Source organism: Scomber japonicus, chromosome 18 (genome assembly GCF_027409825.1).
Source record: "Scomber japonicus isolate fScoJap1 chromosome 18, fScoJap1.pri, whole genome shotgun sequence".
NCBI lineage: Eukaryota > Metazoa > Chordata > Actinopteri > Scombriformes > Scombridae > Scomber > Scomber japonicus.
In genome coordinates, this window is record NC_070595.1 from 7532074 (window position 1) to 7551020 (window position 18947).

Consider the following 18947-nt stretch of genomic DNA (forward strand, 5'->3'; position numbering starts at 1 on the left):
CATATGCAGATTTTCAGGGTTCAGTAAAATTACTATTTCCAAAGGTTTTTTACCGCACGCCACACTTTCATAGACATGGAGTTACAGTGTCCCGACATGTCCTTTACAAACTGTGTGGAAAAGCATGGGCACTTTCAAAATAATAGTTGGCAGGTGATTGGTGGAACAATCTGTCTATCACTGTGTTACCTTACGGGAGGCAGCTAGATTCATGAGATCGTTATCAAGATCGAACCAAGACAACAAAAATGGACACAAGACCGTGTGCCAGACCCGACCTGAGCTGCACAGACTCAAGAACCTATAGCTCAAAAACCTCCATAAAAATGACGCATACCTAAGTCAGGGTATAATTGAAAAAATTATGATACCATAACAATCCGAGTACCCTTAAAGTGATACTGATACCAACTGAGTACATCTTTCGATACCCATCATATGAATAGAAGCATTAAATTAAACCACAGACAGGTTGTTGCGAAGAACGCTTGTGTTGATTGGCTGAGAGCATGTCCATACAAATAGTCATATTTTCTAACTCTGGGTACAAAAATGATCGAATGCAGGTATCGTTTGATGGGAGACTTCTTGGTATCGATTTATTTCAGTCCTACATATACCTTGCTAGTCACAGAGAACACAGCTGAAAGTAAAAACATTACAGCTGTTTAATTGATATATAGTGTTTGTATTACACGTTTTAATGACGAAAGTGAAATTATTGTACATAGGGTATAGACACAGGGTGCTAAAATAATCCTTCGACATGCTGAAATCTAATTTAAATAGCTAGAGTCATTTTGTTAGCGTGTCAGCCCTCGGTTGCATATTATGGAACTGATTGTTTTCCCCTCTGGTGGGTGAGGTTTACAGGGTATGACATGTCGCGCTCAGTCTCTACACGAACCACAACACCAAATATAATGTAGCCCTACGCTAAATAACTGAGGAACTTGTGTTACGTGTCAGACAAACATGCCAACAAACCACAAATAAAGAAGTAAATAGTTCATCCGACAATAAAGAATGACTGGTTCAGCTTTTATTCAGCTCAGTTAGTAAAAGAAATGACTAAATATGATCTCACAGCCTTTTCAACAATAACAATAACAGCAACAGCAGCAGGAATAAGAATACTAATAATTACAATGTAGGGCATGTTATTTATTCATGTGGTCCAGAGAGGCACATCAGCTAAAGAGGGCAAATGGGCCACAGCTTGAACCACTGCAGCCACTGTACAACACTCAGTTTGTGAGTATGACCATCAAAAAGCTTCCAGTCTGCTCCCAACAGTAGACACACCGCTTCCTATTTGCCAGCTTGTTAGTATGGCAGGGATGTCATGAAATAAACAGACCTGGACTGGAGTTGGAGTGTGACAGCATGAGAACTGTTTCATGACTGCAGGTAAAACCAAAAGTATCAGACTATAGATAATAGATTGCATCATCCTGCAATTATATTTTAATGGAAGATGGGTTACATCAGATGTTTTCAAAGTGGGAGGGGTGGCTCAGTGAATGGAAGTGAATCATTTTCACGTTAGTTATTACATTAGTTGTCAAAGGGAGTCTAAATGTGTGTGATTTGGTTAAAGAGAAAGTTCAGAGATATAGTAGTTTTGGAGAATTTTGCCACATTTTCCACTTTCCCAGTCAGAAACTAATAAATGCCTTCAGACCAACCCCTGCATTATGATACTAATATATTATCATTATATCAGTGGTCTTCAAATCTACAAATGACAATAATATCGTTTATTGCGATTATTTCCAAGACAATATATCGTCCAACAAAGTAGTTATCGTGACAGACCTACTTAAGCTACCTTGGCTTAACCCTTTATAGGACACTCATTGAAAGGAAGGGAGGAAGGAAGGAAAGGAAGGAGGGAGGAAGGAAAGGAAGGAAGGACAGAGGAAGGAAGGAAGGAAGGAAGGAAAGGAAGGAAGGACGGAGGATAGAAGGAAGGAAGGAAGGTAGGGGGGAGGAAAGAAAGAGAGAAGGAGGGAGGGAGGAAGGGAAGAAAGAAGGAAGGAAGGAAGAAGAAAGGGGGATGGAGGAAGGAAAGAAGGAAGGGAGGAGAGAAGGAGGGAGGGAGGAAGAACAGATGGAAGTAAGGAAAGGAAGGAAGGAAGGATCGAGGAAGGATGGATGGAAGGAAGGAAGGAAGGGAGGGAGGAGAGAAGGAGTGAGGGAGAAAGGAAGGAAGGAAGGAAGGAAAGAAGGAAGGAAGGAAGGAAGGAAGGATATTTTGAGATATTTACAGAAGTTACCAAATATAATTATTTGCCCAATAAAGGGTTAATTGTTGAGTATCTATGGGATCAAATAACATAATCATGATCTTATAGGCATCTAAGAATTGAATGAAGCTAAGCAAGTAAACTTAGGGATGAGGGGTTACATCCAATTGGCATCCATCAAGGATTCAAGGTGACAACTGGTAGCGTGAACGGTTGACAGTACAGTGGCAGTATGAACAGTAAGTTGTCGTACATGTTTACAGGTGTTCTGCTGCTGGGAACAAAGAGCCAGTCAAGAGACAGGCTGTCTGGGCATGTTGAGTGTTTACTTAATTTCACAACTGGTTTGTAATTGTTGTTCTACATCATGAGCTAATTCATAAAGTAGATGTCAGCCAGGAGAGCTCAACACCTTCTCTAATACCCCATTCATCTCCAACCTGCCTCCCCCACAATGTCATTTCAGCATTTTACCTCCTCATTTGATCTTCCAACATAAATGTGGTTTCAGCACTGTTGAGCCGCTTATTTGGAATTTGTGGATGAGCTTTCGTCGAAGCATGAACACAACATAGGGCTTGTAAATGGTTAATCACAGGGTGTAAAAAGTGTAGCGAGGTTGTCCTGCACCTCACTTTAATTCTCACACACACACACACACACACACACACACACACACACACACACATACACACACACTGAATTTATCTGTGCTGCGCTGCATACAAGGCTACCTCTGTAAGTCTGTTAAAAGTAGCTGGAATGTAGCTGGGTGTGTTTGCTTTTGCTTGAAAACATACACTGGTACGCACACACACACACACATACACACACACATTGAGGAAGCTGGTAGATAAGAATCACAGAGCTTTGTTTGGGAGAAAAAAACTCACCTGGTGTGTCTTTCTCAGTGTCATTATAGGTCTGTTGGGAGTAGTTTTGGCTTCTGTTCATCTCCAGCATGAACAAAAATACCTTCATAATGTCACCAGAAAAGATGCAACCAGAAGGAGCTGTGTTTATATTGCTCACTTATGCTCACTGTCGTATCACTAATTCAAATTGATTAAATCTGGTGGCAATTATTTATTTGTTTTAAGCACTTTCATGGTTCACTCGCCGGTCACTCGCTCACAGTGCTGTGATATGGTGTGTTTTTAATGGATTGGGCATTTTTGCACCTGTTGCACCCAGAGCGAACACATTACCAGCGAGTGATTGAGTTTTAGATTTTAATTTGCGGAATAATCATAATTCTTTGCAGCACTGCCAGGACGATTTCTGCATCTGATAAAAAGCGAGAGTTGGTAATGTAATATAAGCAGATTCAAACTGTCATGTGGTAAGCATCTTATACCACCGTGATGCCCGAAATTCAAAAATTGTCCCTTCAAATTCTATCTTCACCTGGGAACTGGACTACAAATCCCACCAGTGTCCATAGATGAGCAGTGAGAAGGTTTCCTTTGCCAGCTGCTCCCTGGCTCAATGTTAAGCTTCAGCACAGTCAAATTATAAGTCAGTAGAGTGCCAACACCCAGATACTTGTCTCCACCGCATATGACTCAACCTGCATTTTCTTGTCATCCATCTGTCAGAACTTTATATTAACTGGCGCTCATGTCTTCGTGTGGGCTTGCGTTCCAGGTTTGTGACATGCACAGATGTGTAACTACAAGCATTTTAAAATATTTTCTGAGGTATTTTTTCCAGTGTTTTTTGGTCCAGTTGGCAAATAGGCTCAAATTCAAATCCTTGTAGACCAGGGAGTCCACAAGGATGTGCACAACAACTAGTCCAACCTTTACCTGGTGAGACTGTTGGTTGCTCACATAGCTTACCTCTACTTAACTTAACAGTGGAATCTACAGGAATGAAGATGTCATTTTGAAACGAAGAAGCACCAAAACCTAGATATATGTCAGGTGCTCTGCCCCACATATATGGTACACAATTACAGATTGCGTGGCCACTGTGAAATCTAAAACTGACTAAGCCATTGACGAAATACAAATCTTAGTGAGCTGCAAAAACACGCTGACCATGCAGACCTGTAGAACACAGAGAACACAAACACACTTCTTAGCTGGCAGACTTAAGTGGAGATAAAGCTGCATATCTGTCCTCACTGAACAGGTGATTACGTTAATCGATAGTGGTCGATTATTTTGTTGCCAGTTGGCTAATCCATTAATTGTTCTAGCCCTACACATGAGTAACTGTTCTGGGCGAGGGTTAGGTGAGAAGATTGATACCACTGTCACTTGTCTAGGGTATGTAGCTAGAAGCAGGGAAACCGTTAGCATGTCGAAAGGTAGCAAGATACCCCAAACCAGTAGTTCTAAAGCTCACAAATTAAGTCATATCTTGTTTGTTCAATCCGTACAAAGGCCAAAGAGTGAAAGCAACATTTATTTTGCTTATGGACAGAGCCAGGCTTGCGTGTTACGCTCTATTTTTATGCTAAGACTAGCTACTTAGCTGCCAATCAGAGCTACATTAGCCTACCACATGTGGTTCTTTTGTTTTCACTGTGTACATTTGTGTTTCGTGCTAGTAAAGCCTGACAGACAAGAGGCTCTATTAGCGTCATTACCCCAAATCTTGATCCAGTTATCTATCAGACATTTCAGCCGGCTGAAATGACTCAGGCTAATTCACTATTCAGCCTAGGTGGATTAGCAGCGAGTGCTGAATGCAGTGTGTCATCCTGTGCTTCATAATGTATATTTCATGTAGGTTTTTACTTTAGTATTTTTTGAGCAAACGTGATGTAGCTATAGGTTGCTATCATGTGAATAGTAAAGTCACCCATCTTGCTTGGTGGCAAAGGTGAATTAGCCCACAGCTCTATAATTAAAGTAACATTTCAGCATTTTGGGAAATACTCCTTTACCCAGAGACACATAAGAAGATTAATCCAATTCTCTGTAAAGTGAATATGGAGCTGTAGCCTGCAACTAATTATCTTAGCTTAGCATAAAGACTATCAACAGTAATCCGTACAAAAACGTCTTAAAAGTCTTTAAAAAACATGGCATGGGGGCAGGGAGTTAAGTTTTTATACTATGTTAAGCTAAGCTAACCAGCTGTTATCTCTAGTTTTATATTGAATGGACATGAAAGTGGTATTGATCACCAAGTAAACACATTTCCCAAAATGTCGAACTGAACCTTTTAAATCATAGGACCTCATGGGGTCATACTAGGAGCTAGAATCTATTCAGCCAGAGCCTGGGTGCCCTGATTACATTTTAACGGACAACAATTAGACTGTTTTTCCTGCATACCAACTATCACTGTGAAGAACTGGAAATTGTTTGGTATGTTGGGTTGTAATTTAACCATTGGACAAAACAAAACCTGTGGCAACAAACCCAGCACCAGAAGAGAAGAGCCATGGTGTTGAAGGCTCACCCTGACTTGGCTTGTGGAGACTGTCATTTAAAAGGTGTTATTGTCAGTCAAAAGCAGGGGGGTTGTTGTGCCCTGTATTTGCTTCTGTCCAGGCGTCTTGGGTAAAGAAGGATACAGAGGGCTAAGATAGAGCTACCCTGTGTTGTGTGTCTTACGTTCTTTTAGAGCATTTACAATATATGATAACAGTAATAACATTAAAACGTCAAATAAAACAAATAACTAGCAGACATGTATGACAAGAGTAGGACTGGGTATGATTTTAAAAAATTCAATACCAGTACCAATCCAAGTACCCTTATGATGATACTGATACCAAATGAGCACTTCATTTGATACCCATCATGTGAATAGAAGCATTAAATTAAACCACAGATGGGTTGTAGCTGCTGTGGCAGTAGGCCAATCACATGTCACATTACATTGAAGAAAGCTTGAGTTGATTGACCATGAGCAAGTCCATACAAATAGTCATATTTTCTAGCCTTGGTTACAAAAAGGATTGATTATAGGTATTGTTTGATGGGAGACATTTTGATACTACTTGGTATCGATTATTTCGGTCAATACCTTTTAAAGGTATCGATTACTGATGCCAAATTTAAAGAAAGCAATAAATATCAACCATGTGTATGAATCAACCAAAGCAGGAACACTGTACAACAATCATATCATCCAGCAGACACTTACAATGATCCTCTGACACGTACCTGTCCAATTTCAATACCTGCAGTAATTTAGTGCGAAATGCTAATTTGCCAAACTCTGTATTGATCTGAGGAGTTTCAAGTGATATAAATTCCTGTGAGCGTGTTTGATGACAGATGGATTAGAGTTTTAAGTGGAGGTGGGCGGGTAAATTGCCAAGCAAAGCCTTATAAACAAAAAGGAGGCAGTGTCTTTCCCCTTTCTATCATTGAGAGAAGACCATCCCACATTCTTGTATGGTGATGAATTTGAAAACCATCCCAACTAATAAAAACATAGCATGCATAAACAGAATATCCCCATAATTTAACACTGACATTATAGTCGATTGAGCAATTACCACTTTGTTTTCTAAAGAGAAGCATGACCAGATCAGCACATTAACGGCACCAAACTAAAATGAGTATTATTGTTGCAGTTTAAAGTTGACTGAGCTGAAAAAGTCCTGCTTTTCTCTGTTTTATTTCATTTCATTTATGATTGTTTAATTATAAAAACATTAACTTTGGCCACTTGATACTCCTTTTATTGTCAGCTATTGTCATGCCAATGCTGAATTATGAGTGCTGCAGATACTTTCTACTTTACGCACATCCTCTAGTCTGCTGGAATGTTCATTCTGAAAAGTTCCAGTTATGAAGATATGAACAGTAAAAAAAGACACTGACCACTATTGGCTATGAAGTGTATGAGTAACCTTTTAAAGGATAGGTTCACAGCTTGTCTTTAAAAAACAGCCGGTGTCCATATGAACATCGGAAGTAATGCTGTAATCATTCCTCCTGTTCATACTTACTATTAAAAGATCATGAGCTTTCCATGTTTTTTCAGCATCAAATTCCCTCTGTGTTTTTATCTGCTGAGCTGTAGTGGAAGTATTGTAACAAAAAAGGGGACTTAAAAAAAAGACTGTAACGTTGAAAGATATCTGCTTGATTTGACCCATTTGGACAGCTGAGGCTTCACATTAGCTTCAGATAAACTTGAATTGGATGGACTGTTGCTTTTATCTCCCATCACTTACATTATAAGTGCATTATGAAGGGATCTTCTAATGGTCAGTATGAACAAGAGGAATGATTACAGCAAGAAAAACACATTTCAATGTTCATTTGGCCTCCTGACTGTTAAAAAATGTGAACACTTCCCTTTTAAGAGAAAAGAAGTGATCACAAGATTAATCATATGGATGCTCGGAGCAGGAACACGCAATCAGAGACGAGCATTAGCCCTGAATTGGCTGTATTGTTCATTCTTTTTAAAAATCTGTTCATTTTACTCAGTTAACGTGAATTTAATAACAATCATGGATATATAAATATGGATGGAATAGTAGGAAATTGGCTGAAATGGGAAACAAAACTGTAGCAGGAAAGAAACTGTGCTTCTGTTAGGTAGGAGGAGGAACAGAGAGAAAACATAAGTACCGTATACAAATAAGTACTACATTGACTCATTATGAATAGCTGTATATATATTTATTGAATTCCAGTGATTGGTATATTAGATTAAATCCTATTGATTCATCTATACGAGATACCTCGGATTACTAATGTTGTAAATCATTAATGTGTACACACTGACATTGATTATCAATGTTGACCTTCTTGGGCACATACCTGATAAAGATTTAAAGGTGCACTCCACTGATTTTACATATCAGTGTCAATTTACTAGTCTTGATGAATGTTATCTCAGCTAGAGGACGTTTATCTAGTCGGAGAAGATAACCATGATGACGTCATAGTGATGTCATGGGAGTTATCTCAGAGCAGTCATGGAGACTGCAAATGAGGAAGTGTGAGTTACAAACTGGAAGTGTGGACTTTCAAAGAGGAGAGTCTAATGAAAGTGATATCAAACTGCATTATGGGAGTTGTAGGATGCAGCATTTTTGGAGCTTGCTGAAACTAAAGAATAAAAATGATTTTTGGCAACACACCTGATAAATATTGGAATGTACATATATTTCTTTGTGGCTTTGGTAAAGTATAAAAACCTCAAGAAACCTACTTTTTGTTATATTTTGGTTAACACTTTATTACGATAATATGAATAAAATGTATCTTAATCTGTGAGTTTAACCAATCAGCACGGCGTAACTCAGTGTAAAGAGTACATTTCACCATCTCAGTGCATTAGTGGTTAATATTTGTATAGTACCTCAGCTGTTGTTTTTTGTGTGTGTTGTTTTGACATTTCTGTTGAAAAGTAGACATCGTATGTTCATGATGTCTACAGGGAACACTCTGAAGCCACATACACACACACACACACACACACAAACTGATGCAGCTTTAAAGTTACTCAACAGGAAGGAAACGTGACAACAGGAAGCAGTTTAACAATCACGCCCTCTAACCCTGTGTGTGTGTGTGTGTGTGTGTGTGTGTGTGTGTGTGTGTGTGTGTGTGTGTGTGTGTATTGGTCTTCTACATTTAGGGGATGTAAATAATACTGCAACAAGCACCTCCTACACATGAAGGCCTTTGGTTGTGTTTCTCTCTGTATATCTATAATACACTCATATTAGCATTTCTACCAGACGGGGACAGAGAGAGAGAGAAAGAGTAAGCGAGGGAGCGAGTCTGTGGTAGTGCCAAATTCACGCTGGGAAAGCCTGTAGCTACCATGGAAACGAAACCACGTGATCACAGAGATGGTCACTGGGGAGACAGATGCTGCTGACCTTTTAGAAAAGGGGGGAGGGGTGTGATAGAGAGCAGAATAAGAGATGGGAAAATACATCGAGAGACGTGTTCCCACACTTCAGAGCTGGTTAATTACAGGTCACTCACTGGCTGGCAAGGACTAATGAAGAACCTCATTGGATAAGCCAATGTAGTCACTGTCGAACTGAATTTCATAATACTCATATTTGTGTAGTGAAATATATGTTTGAATATATTTGAATATGAATATTAGGTTGAATATGTCTTGGGTGGATGTCCCTGACAACAGGGTTTCTGAGGCCTTTATGATGGTGTTCCTCAGGGAACCATCATGGTGCCCCTGTTTTATATTTATAACATCTTATTCAAAGACATGAGCCACACGCAGCTAGAAAAAGAAGGCCTTCTGACCTTTGACCTTTGCTCTGTCTGTAGGTCTTCACCACCTACTCTAACGAAGATTACGACCGACGTAACGACGATGTCGACCCCATGGCAGCCTCCGCCGAGTACGAGCTGGAGAAAAGAGTGGAGAAGCTGGACCTATTTCCTGTCGAGCTGGAGAAAGGTACACACGCTTCTTTCCAATCATTGAGAGTCACTCAGTCAAGCCTCTTATGTAACCACACACACACACACACACACACACTCGCACATGTCCACACAATAGCTGACAGGGTGCTAGAAACAGACACATACACTGTCTGCCTGCTAACAACTCCATTATCCCCTTATGGGATTAAATTTAGCGCGGATTAGCCTAATTAGCGGGCAGTAATTCTGGAGGTAATGGATTTGAACCAGCAACCATCCGTGACGGCTGCTCTCAAAACAGCAGTATAGCTATAATGAATAATGTTCCGTTTTTGAAGAATTGAATTTAGATTAATGTTTTATTTGTTTGACTGACACGCAGGATGTAACATTATGGATACACTGAAATGATATCAATGCTCTAAGCAGTTTATATTGATGATACTCTACTAAGATACATGATTATCAGAACAATGAAGGATGGACTACTGTGGATTTTTATATAATGATGCCATAAAGCATAACATTCACATCACAACATCAATATTTTCATTTTTAATATTTACATCATATGTTTGTCTTTCTGTATCTCAGACAGTGATGGTCTGGGTATCAGCATCATAGGCATGGGTGCAGGAGCTGATATGGGTCTGGAGAAACTGGGAATCTTCGTGAAGACGGTCACTGATAACGGAGCGGCACAGAGAGACGGCAGGTACGCTGTCCACCTGTCTGTTATCTTCATTTTGTGAGGTAGCATTGCAATATGTGAGAAAAGCCACTGCAAAATCAAATGTTTTTGGTTCCAACAATCAGAAAAACACTCCTGGAGGAACTGCTTTATGCCTGAGACATGAGAGGAGCGTTTGTCTGTTAGGTAATGATGTGCTGAGATCTACCAACCAGGCTCCAAATCTGACAGAAAAACAAAACATATGCTAAAAGAAAAGTTCGACATTTTGGGAGATACACTTATTTGTTTTCTTGCCGAGAGTGATATAAGAAGATCTGTATCAAATATGTCTTTGTGTTACATTTGGAGCTGAAAACATGTTTAGCTTAGCATAAACTGACAACCTGGAGGCAGGAGAGATTCCCAAGGGACCGCTTCAGTCTGCAGGGTGGAGGCAACTGAAAGAACTGATACTGTTAGTTTTTGGTAATGTTCTTGTTTAGTTGGGCTATTTTTGTAACCTTCCTTTTTTTCAGGGGAGTTTCTCTGAGAGTAATGTTCTCTTTTTGAAGAACATCCTGATTCACACAGTTACACATTCACACCTGGAAGCTGCCCAGCACAATCACAGTCTGCCGGCCACTAAGCAGCTCCACTGACTTGCTCTCTAGGTCACCTCAGTGGTGGTTATGAAGGAGAGGCGAAAGCTGCCTTTTCACTTTCCGCACCCAGATTTATCCTGTCGATGTGGCTACCGAACTGGCGACCCTCTATTCACAAGCTTTTTTAACCTGTAGGCCACCACTGCCCCACAAGTGCCATGTATTAAGAAAAATAATGGGATGCAGCCCCCTCCATTCATTCCTATGACGTTATTTTCAAACGTCACCAGACATGAAAACGCTATTGGGTTGTTTTTGTGTCCTTTTGTAGCCGAGCTGGTTGAAAGCAGAAAGCTGCCCAAAGAAAAATACATGAAAGTGAAAACAGTGCAGTTCCAGTGCCAAGTTATATATGCTGCACAACAACACCCAGGTGCGGTGTGCACAGCTTCCTGTAGTCATGGCAGTGAGGTTGCTAGGTTATGCTTGTACCTGTACCAAAAACCGTAACCAGTGACCATGTCTGGCAAGGCAAGGCAAGGCAGTTTTATTTATATAGCGCATTTCATACACACATGGCAACTCAATGTGCTATCCCATGGCAACACTACAGTCAGAGATTTTTGACATTAAGTGCTGGGCAGAGGGATACACTGTTTGTCATGAAAGAAAGCAAATAAATGACCCATCCAATAGTCTAATATTTATATTGGTCTCTAAATCTAGGTGCCTATATGATGCTTTATTTCTGTCTTAATCATACATTCATATTTGTCTTATTATCACATATATTCTCTCTGTGTGTGTATGTGTACAGGATCCAGGTGAATGATCTGATAGTGGAGGTTGATGGGACAAGCCTGGTTGGTGTTACTCAGAGCTTTGCTGCATCTGTCCTCCGCAACACCACAGGCACCGTCAGGTCTGTTACACACACACACACTCACTCACTCTCCCTGTTTTTGCAGATTTGTAATAAACATATTTTTCAGGGTTTTAGTTGGTATGTGCTGCAGGTTTGTGTTGGGTGCATTTTATGTTTTCAGGCTTGCAGTTGGTGTGGTGTGGTTTGATTTTTTTTTTCTCCTGGTTTGCGTGTGGTGCATTTTGAATCCTTTTCATGTTTTCAATTCGTGTGTGTGTGTGAGTGTGAGAGAGAATGCATGTCTTGAGGTTTGCAGTTGCTGTGTGTCTGGATTTGACTATTTTCAGATTTATTATCGGTGACTGTTGAATGTGCTTCCAGGTTTGTGATTGGCCGGGAGAAACCGGGGGAGCAGAGCGAAGTGGCTCAGCTGATCCAGCAGACTCTGGAACAGGAGAGATGGCAGAGAGAGATGATGGAGCAGAGATACAAACAGTACATGGATGATGATGAAGAGGTACGTACAACACTTAACTATACAGTACCCACAAACATACACAAGAATGGAAGAGTGACTGGAGGTGTCCATCCTTCACTTTTGCCCCTTAAAGGGTAACTCCACTATATTTTAGTCTGGACCTTATTTTTCCTTCTTTTCTTGTCTAAGTGACGTATGGGGATAACAGACTTTGAAATTGGTCCAGTATTGAGTGAGATTGACTCAGTTTGCAGACGTAAAATAGGCTGCAATTTAGTCCTTAGGGGCAATTGTGCACCGTCAATATACGTCAACTGAAATAGCTTATTTTTGCCACTGTCAGGCTCAGGTTGTTATTATAAGTGAACCTGAGTCTGAGCCTATCAGAGGCAAAAACAAGGACTTTTACTGGATGTACATTGATGGTACACAATAGCCCCAAAGGATTATGGTGGTGATAAAGCTGTTTTTTTATGCTGCATTTATCACCCCCAGAACATCTTCAGCTTATTTTGCTGTTTCCCAAACATGCAGCACTGCACACAGGCTGGGAGCTTTTGTTAGCTGCAGAAAATCAAAAGAGGGAGGATTTAGAGAGAGTCAACAAGAGCGAGATGAGCAGATTAAGAGAGAAGTAGGAGAGAGGAGGGTGACATTGTGTGTGTGTGTGTGTGTGTGTGTGTGTGTGTGTGTGTGTGTGTGTGTGTGTGTGTATACAGTGTGTGTGTGACAAAATGTCGGTCTGTGTGCCACCACGTGGCCTATGGTTTCACACTTAGCCCACCTTCTCCATCTTGTGGTCATAGAGGGGACCACAACAGCAACCATTATTTAAATTGCTAGTGTGTTGTGTCAATAAAAGCAAATTGCAATTAACCATTTAGAATATATGTAATTACTCCAGGGAACGCTGGAATCAATAGGCTGAATGTAAATTCACCCTGTAATTACAGCATAACTAGACAGTCAGTGAATTAGATGGTCCACTGTGATTAAACTGGTGACTGAAAGTTGCCATCATTCCTCATCTCCAGTGCTGTAGCTACCACATAAGACACAAAGATCATGTCCTCAGTAATATATATGGAAATGTACTGGTTTATAAAGACATAAGGAGTAGTTTATAATCTACAGATAAAACACATGCTTCCAAATGTTGTGTTTTTAAGGCTGATTCTAATCTAATCTAATTTTCAAACTAAATGTGACTGTTTTAGGCAGTAATCTGAATATTTTAAAGTCCAATCAAAGTCATTTTCGACCAGAATTACAATTCTGGCACAAGACCAAAATGTGGTGAGATAAAACGGACAGAAAATCTGATCAAACAGGTAAAGATTAATTTTCTTCTTAAACACGCAGAAAATAGCATAGAGTTTGGTTTGTGGTTTGTCAGTCATTTCTTATATGGATGTGGTTCTGCCAGGGAACTAAAATCCTGACTATAGCCCTGCTCATCACTCATTCCAATGAGGATTTCCAACACCAGTGTATCTAGATAAATCAACAGACACACACTTCCTGAGCTTTGTTGCAGAATTTCCACAAGAGCCCATGATAGGAATTCCTCAAACTATATAATATTATCATGCTCAAGAATCTCAATTTAAGCAGATGATGAAATTGGTGAATTCAGTGAATAAAAGTGAGCAATTGACATATTCTGACAAAATTTAGGTCCTAATATGGGTTGCTAGTATGGGTTGCAATGAACCCTACAATTCCCATAATGCAACTCAATACTTTTGTTATTAATACTTTAGTTTTTTGTTAAGCCACCTTGCCTGGTAAATACCAACCTCTTTCAAACACCAGGCCCTACTTTGAAATACAGATTTTCTATTAAAACGTGTAGTTTTCAAATCCAGGCTTATATAACCCCTGATATAACTGTGATGACATCATCAGACATCAGGCGGACATTTCCTGAACTCGTAATATTTCTGTGTGGCAGATCAGAAGAGCCAAACGTTCAGGATATTAAGGCAGACAGCAGCACTGCTCTGGTTTGATGTAGCTTAATAATAAATGTCAGAAAGTGTGCTTGTCTCAGTGTGAGAGTAGAAAATGTAACGAGAGCTGAAGATACATTGTGATCATTACATCATAGAGATATATAAAGTGCAGTGCTACATTTTAGTTAATGCATTTTTGATAGTTGCTGTAAACCTGAAAAGACATTGCAGACCTGTGTTAATGTGAAGCTAATTTCCCTTTGTAATGTATAAGAAGACAAATGATTAGCAGACTTTATTGATTGGGTTAATCCTTTTAGTGGAAGACAGGCAGTTACAGGCAGTGGCTGCATTCAGTTTCAGAGGGTTGAGTCTGAACTGTCAGACTGCCAGCAAGAGCTTGTTTCTTTCACTTAATTTGTAATTTCATACTTACAGCATGTGGTCCGCTCCCGGCTAGCTGCCATTTATACCATTTTATATGACATACTCCTCCAAATAAAATTATACAGCAACTTATCAAGGAGAGAAAGGACTGGAACTAGGAGTCTGTGTTTTGTTTGGTATCAATCTGATCTGTAAGTAACAATTTAAAGGAAAAGTTTGGTCAATTTTGACTGGAAACAGCTAGCTGGCTCTGTCTTACAGTAATGAAATCCACCTAGCAACATCGCTAAAGCTCACAAAGCAGTGCATCCTTCCCCCTAAAACTACACCATAGTGTTTTTACAGTCATGTTTTTGTATAGATAAAATAAACAAGATTTAATGTGTTGTAGTTAGTTTTAGAGGCTAGGCAGATGTTATCTTTAGACAGAGTCAGCCTAGCTGTTTCCCCCTGTTTTCAGTCTGTGTGCTAAGCTAAGGTAACAGGCTGCTGGTGGTAGCTTCATATTTAGCGTACAGATATGAAAGTGGTGTCAATCTGAACATCTCATTATCAGCAAGAAAGCGAATTAGCGTATTTTCCAATGTGTTTAACTCTTCCTTAAACTCAGCTCCACTCCCCCAACAGACAAATACAATATGTGTCATGTTTTTCAATTATTAATGGTTCTTTTTATTCCTTTCCTTTTCCGTTAACCTGCAGACAGGAGAATATGCAACAGACGAGGAGGAGGAAATGAGTCCTGTGTTTCCAAACTCCATTGAGGTTTTCGACCTGGCAGAGAACCAGGACATGTTGTCCCCTGTGGAGCTGGACCCTGAGAAGCTGACCCATAAATTCAAGGAGGTAAATCCTTAAATGAATCTATGTACCCATCGCTCATGCATCTTGATATGGAGTAAATAGAGATTTGAAAAATTATGTGAGAATATTTTCAGTTGTATCCGTTTTTTGTGTTTTCGTCTCTAAAGGAAATAACCGTAAATCAGCAAAAACATAATGTGGTTACATTAGCTTTGACGTCCTGCCTAGCATTATATACTTAAGCCAAAACACACAAAAGCCAAAGTTCTTCACCATCTGTGAAGACATTTTCAATTTTGTCAGTCTTTTGTGTTTTCGTCTCTAAAGGAAATAACCGTAAACCAGCAGAAAACATAATGTTGTTACGTTAGCTTCCACCTCCGGCCTAGACTATGCTACTATGTTACAAAAGCCAGACTTCTCCACAATCTTTAAAATAACGCAGTATTTAAAACTATATTTTATTTCTATACTCTCTGTCTTCCTGTAGCTCCAGATTAAACATGCAGTGACCCAGGCAGAGATCCAGCTGCTAAAGAGGAAGGTGAGACCACATTACTTTCAGTCACTTCTTAACACGCAGATATTAAACACATTACAGTATCCAGGTTATACTGCAGAGGAAAATGTACACCAGGATAGTATCAGTTATTTTGCTTTCTGAACAATGACTTAACTCTACTTCCCACGTACCACCCCCTCTCTCCCACAATGCCCCCCTCACCTCCAGCTGGCTCATGCAGAGCAGGATAAGTTACGTTGGCGGATGGAGCGTGCTCAGTTGGAGCAAAACATCCGGGACAGTAAAGAGAGGATGGAGAAACTGGAGGGATACTGGATGGAGGCACAGTCCCTATGTAAGGTAATGTTGATTTAGAGAATAAGCAATTTTATAGGCAAGGACGCAACAATCAGACATGAATGGAGGAATGGATGGAGTATTCTTGTCTCATTATTTGATAGCTTAAACAACTACCAAAACTAGTACTTTTCATTTATTGACTCTGTGTGTGTCTGTGTGTTTTCAGGCCGTGGATGAACACCTGAAAGAAACCCAGGCTCAGTACCAAACCCTAGAGAGGAAATACTGCAAAGCCAAGAGACTGATTAAAGAATACCAGCAAAAGTAAGGAAGGAGGGATGAAATCAAGGTTAGAAGGAAGGAGTAAATACACAGTTTTAATGTGTATGTGTCTGTGTGTGTGTTGCAGGGAAATCGAGTACCTAAAGAAGGAGACAGCTCAGCGTCGAGCACAAGAGGAGAGCGAGGCAACACACAAAGAGGAGACGGACAACCTGCAGGAAAAGGTAAAGAAAAATACATTACCATGCTAGTCTCAAGTAAAGAGTGCAGTGTCAGCTCTTCAAGCAGAAAACAGAGCTGTATATGAGAACGCAAATGTCTGCATTATTTGGACCGGACATTAAACAGACTTCATCATACCAGCTCCCTCGTACTAAGTCTGTGTAATGTTCGATTGAGCCCATTTATGAATAGAGAATTCAATCAAAGCACCTCATGGGCTTGTTTCTCGCTGTGCTGCTGAATTATTTTATTATTTTTTATTATTGCATTATTATGATTATCATGAGCCAGTTCCTAGCCTCAAGACTGAAAAAAGGTGACTGTAGACATGTCCCTTAGCTCTGAGACTTCATGTCTGATGATCTGAGACTTGCAGAATCAGTAACGTTTTTTAATTAACTTTTCAATAACTTTTTTAATTAACTTTTTATTAACTTTACTTTAATGAACGGCACCCCATTTTTATTTTTATTTTCTTTTAATATAGTTATCTTGTTTTGATATGCAATGCAATTTTCTCTCTTGAAAGATGCTGTATGTTTATTATTGATATTATGACCCCTATTGGGGGTAACAAGAACTCTGCTCTTAGTGGGATATGACAATGGAAACAAGAAATTAAGATAGTTTTTTAAAATTGTGGTCCTAATATTCTGTGAAAAATGTCTCCCTGTATATTGTACTATAAGAATACAGTCCTAAGGGCACACTCACACTAGGAAATCGTACCAAGCCCAAGCACGTTTGCCCCCTAAAGTCTGGATTATTTGGCTAGTGTGAGTGCAAGTGTACCATGCTTGAGTATGGCAACATTAGCTAAACCTTGGTCATTTCAAGCAACACTGAATGCAACAAGGAGACATTTATGGGTTCCCAATCCGACCATTCTTTGTATATTGTTTTATCATTATTAAGGCAAAAGAACTCAATTTATGTCCATCGACATTATAATGAATAGGCTATAGACTTAATATTAGTTTACATCCAGCGTGCTGCGTGGACTTCATTACATCTGCTGCACAGCTGCTACCACAATTATGAGTTTATTGTCTGTGACTGTGACCCTCATAAAAGTAATATTTTACAAATCTGCATTATGTAAACGAAATTCGTTAAAGTAAGTCATTTGGCGACTTCTAAATTATTCAGTTAATGAACACACATGAACACACACCTGTGCATGTTTTATGAGAGTAAACTGTATATGTTTTTGCGCAACGCATGTGTCGGAGGCAACCGTGCTTGAGTACACTTGGGTTTTGAGGTAATGTGAGTGCGGGCCAGCGGGGGACAGGGGAGGGGGGACATTCGTGCTACAGCACGGTATGGAACAACTGGCCCTAGTGTGAGTGTACCCTAAGTCTGTTTTAAAAAGTCAAAAGAAAAGGAAAGATGCTTCTTATATTTTGAGAACAAGAAAATGGCACAAATTGTGATTAGATTGGGTAGATTAGAGCATAACATAGTATTTCAATACTTGTTTTGTATAGTAAAATGTTAGTTACCCTCCACTGTGTTGTTTCCACAGATTACAGACTTGGAGACCAAAGTGGATGCCCTGAAAACCCCCAACCCCTCCTAGACTGCTGCTACTTCCTACCTCCTGTCTGTGACTGGAAGAGGTGGAGCTCTGCCTTCATTCTGACCGGGGCTGTATTTTACTCCAATCAACCCATTTACTGCACGGACGGGTAGCGGGTGGGTGGCGGGGGGTGGGGGGGAGAATAACAAGGATGACAATGATAAGCGAGAGGAAGAGGAGTGTGACATACAAAGCGGAAAGAAGCAACCTCTCATCTGACATCTGCCAGTCGCTTAGAGCTCCGTCAGTCAAATAACCAATCCCAGAATGCACCCTCTGTAATACCCAGAATCCTCCTAGTGTGTCTTCCTGGCAACCAGCTTGGCAATCAACACAGAAAAACCACATTGAAGATCCTGTAATTTATTTATGGATGATTGCTTGTCCTCTCCTCATCAACTGTATCTTACCGGGAGTCTATTATCAATTCAAATTTATTTTAAAAAAAGCGCTTTTAACGAACAGGCTCATCACAAAGTGCTTTATAGAGTGACAGAGGGCATAAATGTAGAGAAAAAACGAGTAACAAGAACAAGAATGGACAAAGGTTATTTGATTGTCGTTATACTACTTTTTAACAAGGTGGTTGATGAACCATCTCTTTTATGGAACTGGATCCTTATGGAGAGGACAGATCTACAAGGAGAAGTGGCCACCTCATTTTATTTCAAGACTCGACACAAATTTCGAAGTGGAGACTCGATAGTAACACATA

General features: G+C 39.9%; 1 protein-coding gene across 1 annotated transcript in view; it reads left to right on the forward strand.

Moving 5' to 3' along the window:
- The window catches only part of LOC128378523 (neurabin-2-like), a 32880-nt gene extending 13933 nt beyond the window's left edge, over positions 1-18947 (forward strand). Inside the window, exons 6-15 of the mRNA XM_053338083.1 lie at positions 9482-9614; positions 10175-10295; positions 11673-11777; positions 12102-12237; positions 15243-15386; positions 15835-15888; positions 16075-16206; positions 16373-16470; positions 16556-16652; positions 18179-18947. Coding sequence (XP_053194058.1) covers positions 9482-9614; positions 10175-10295; positions 11673-11777; positions 12102-12237; positions 15243-15386; positions 15835-15888; positions 16075-16206; positions 16373-16470; positions 16556-16652; positions 18179-18232 — 1074 coding nt within the window. The 3' untranslated portion in view covers positions 18233-18947. The remainder of the gene's footprint in view (positions 1-9481; positions 9615-10174; positions 10296-11672; positions 11778-12101; positions 12238-15242; positions 15387-15834; positions 15889-16074; positions 16207-16372; positions 16471-16555; positions 16653-18178) is intronic.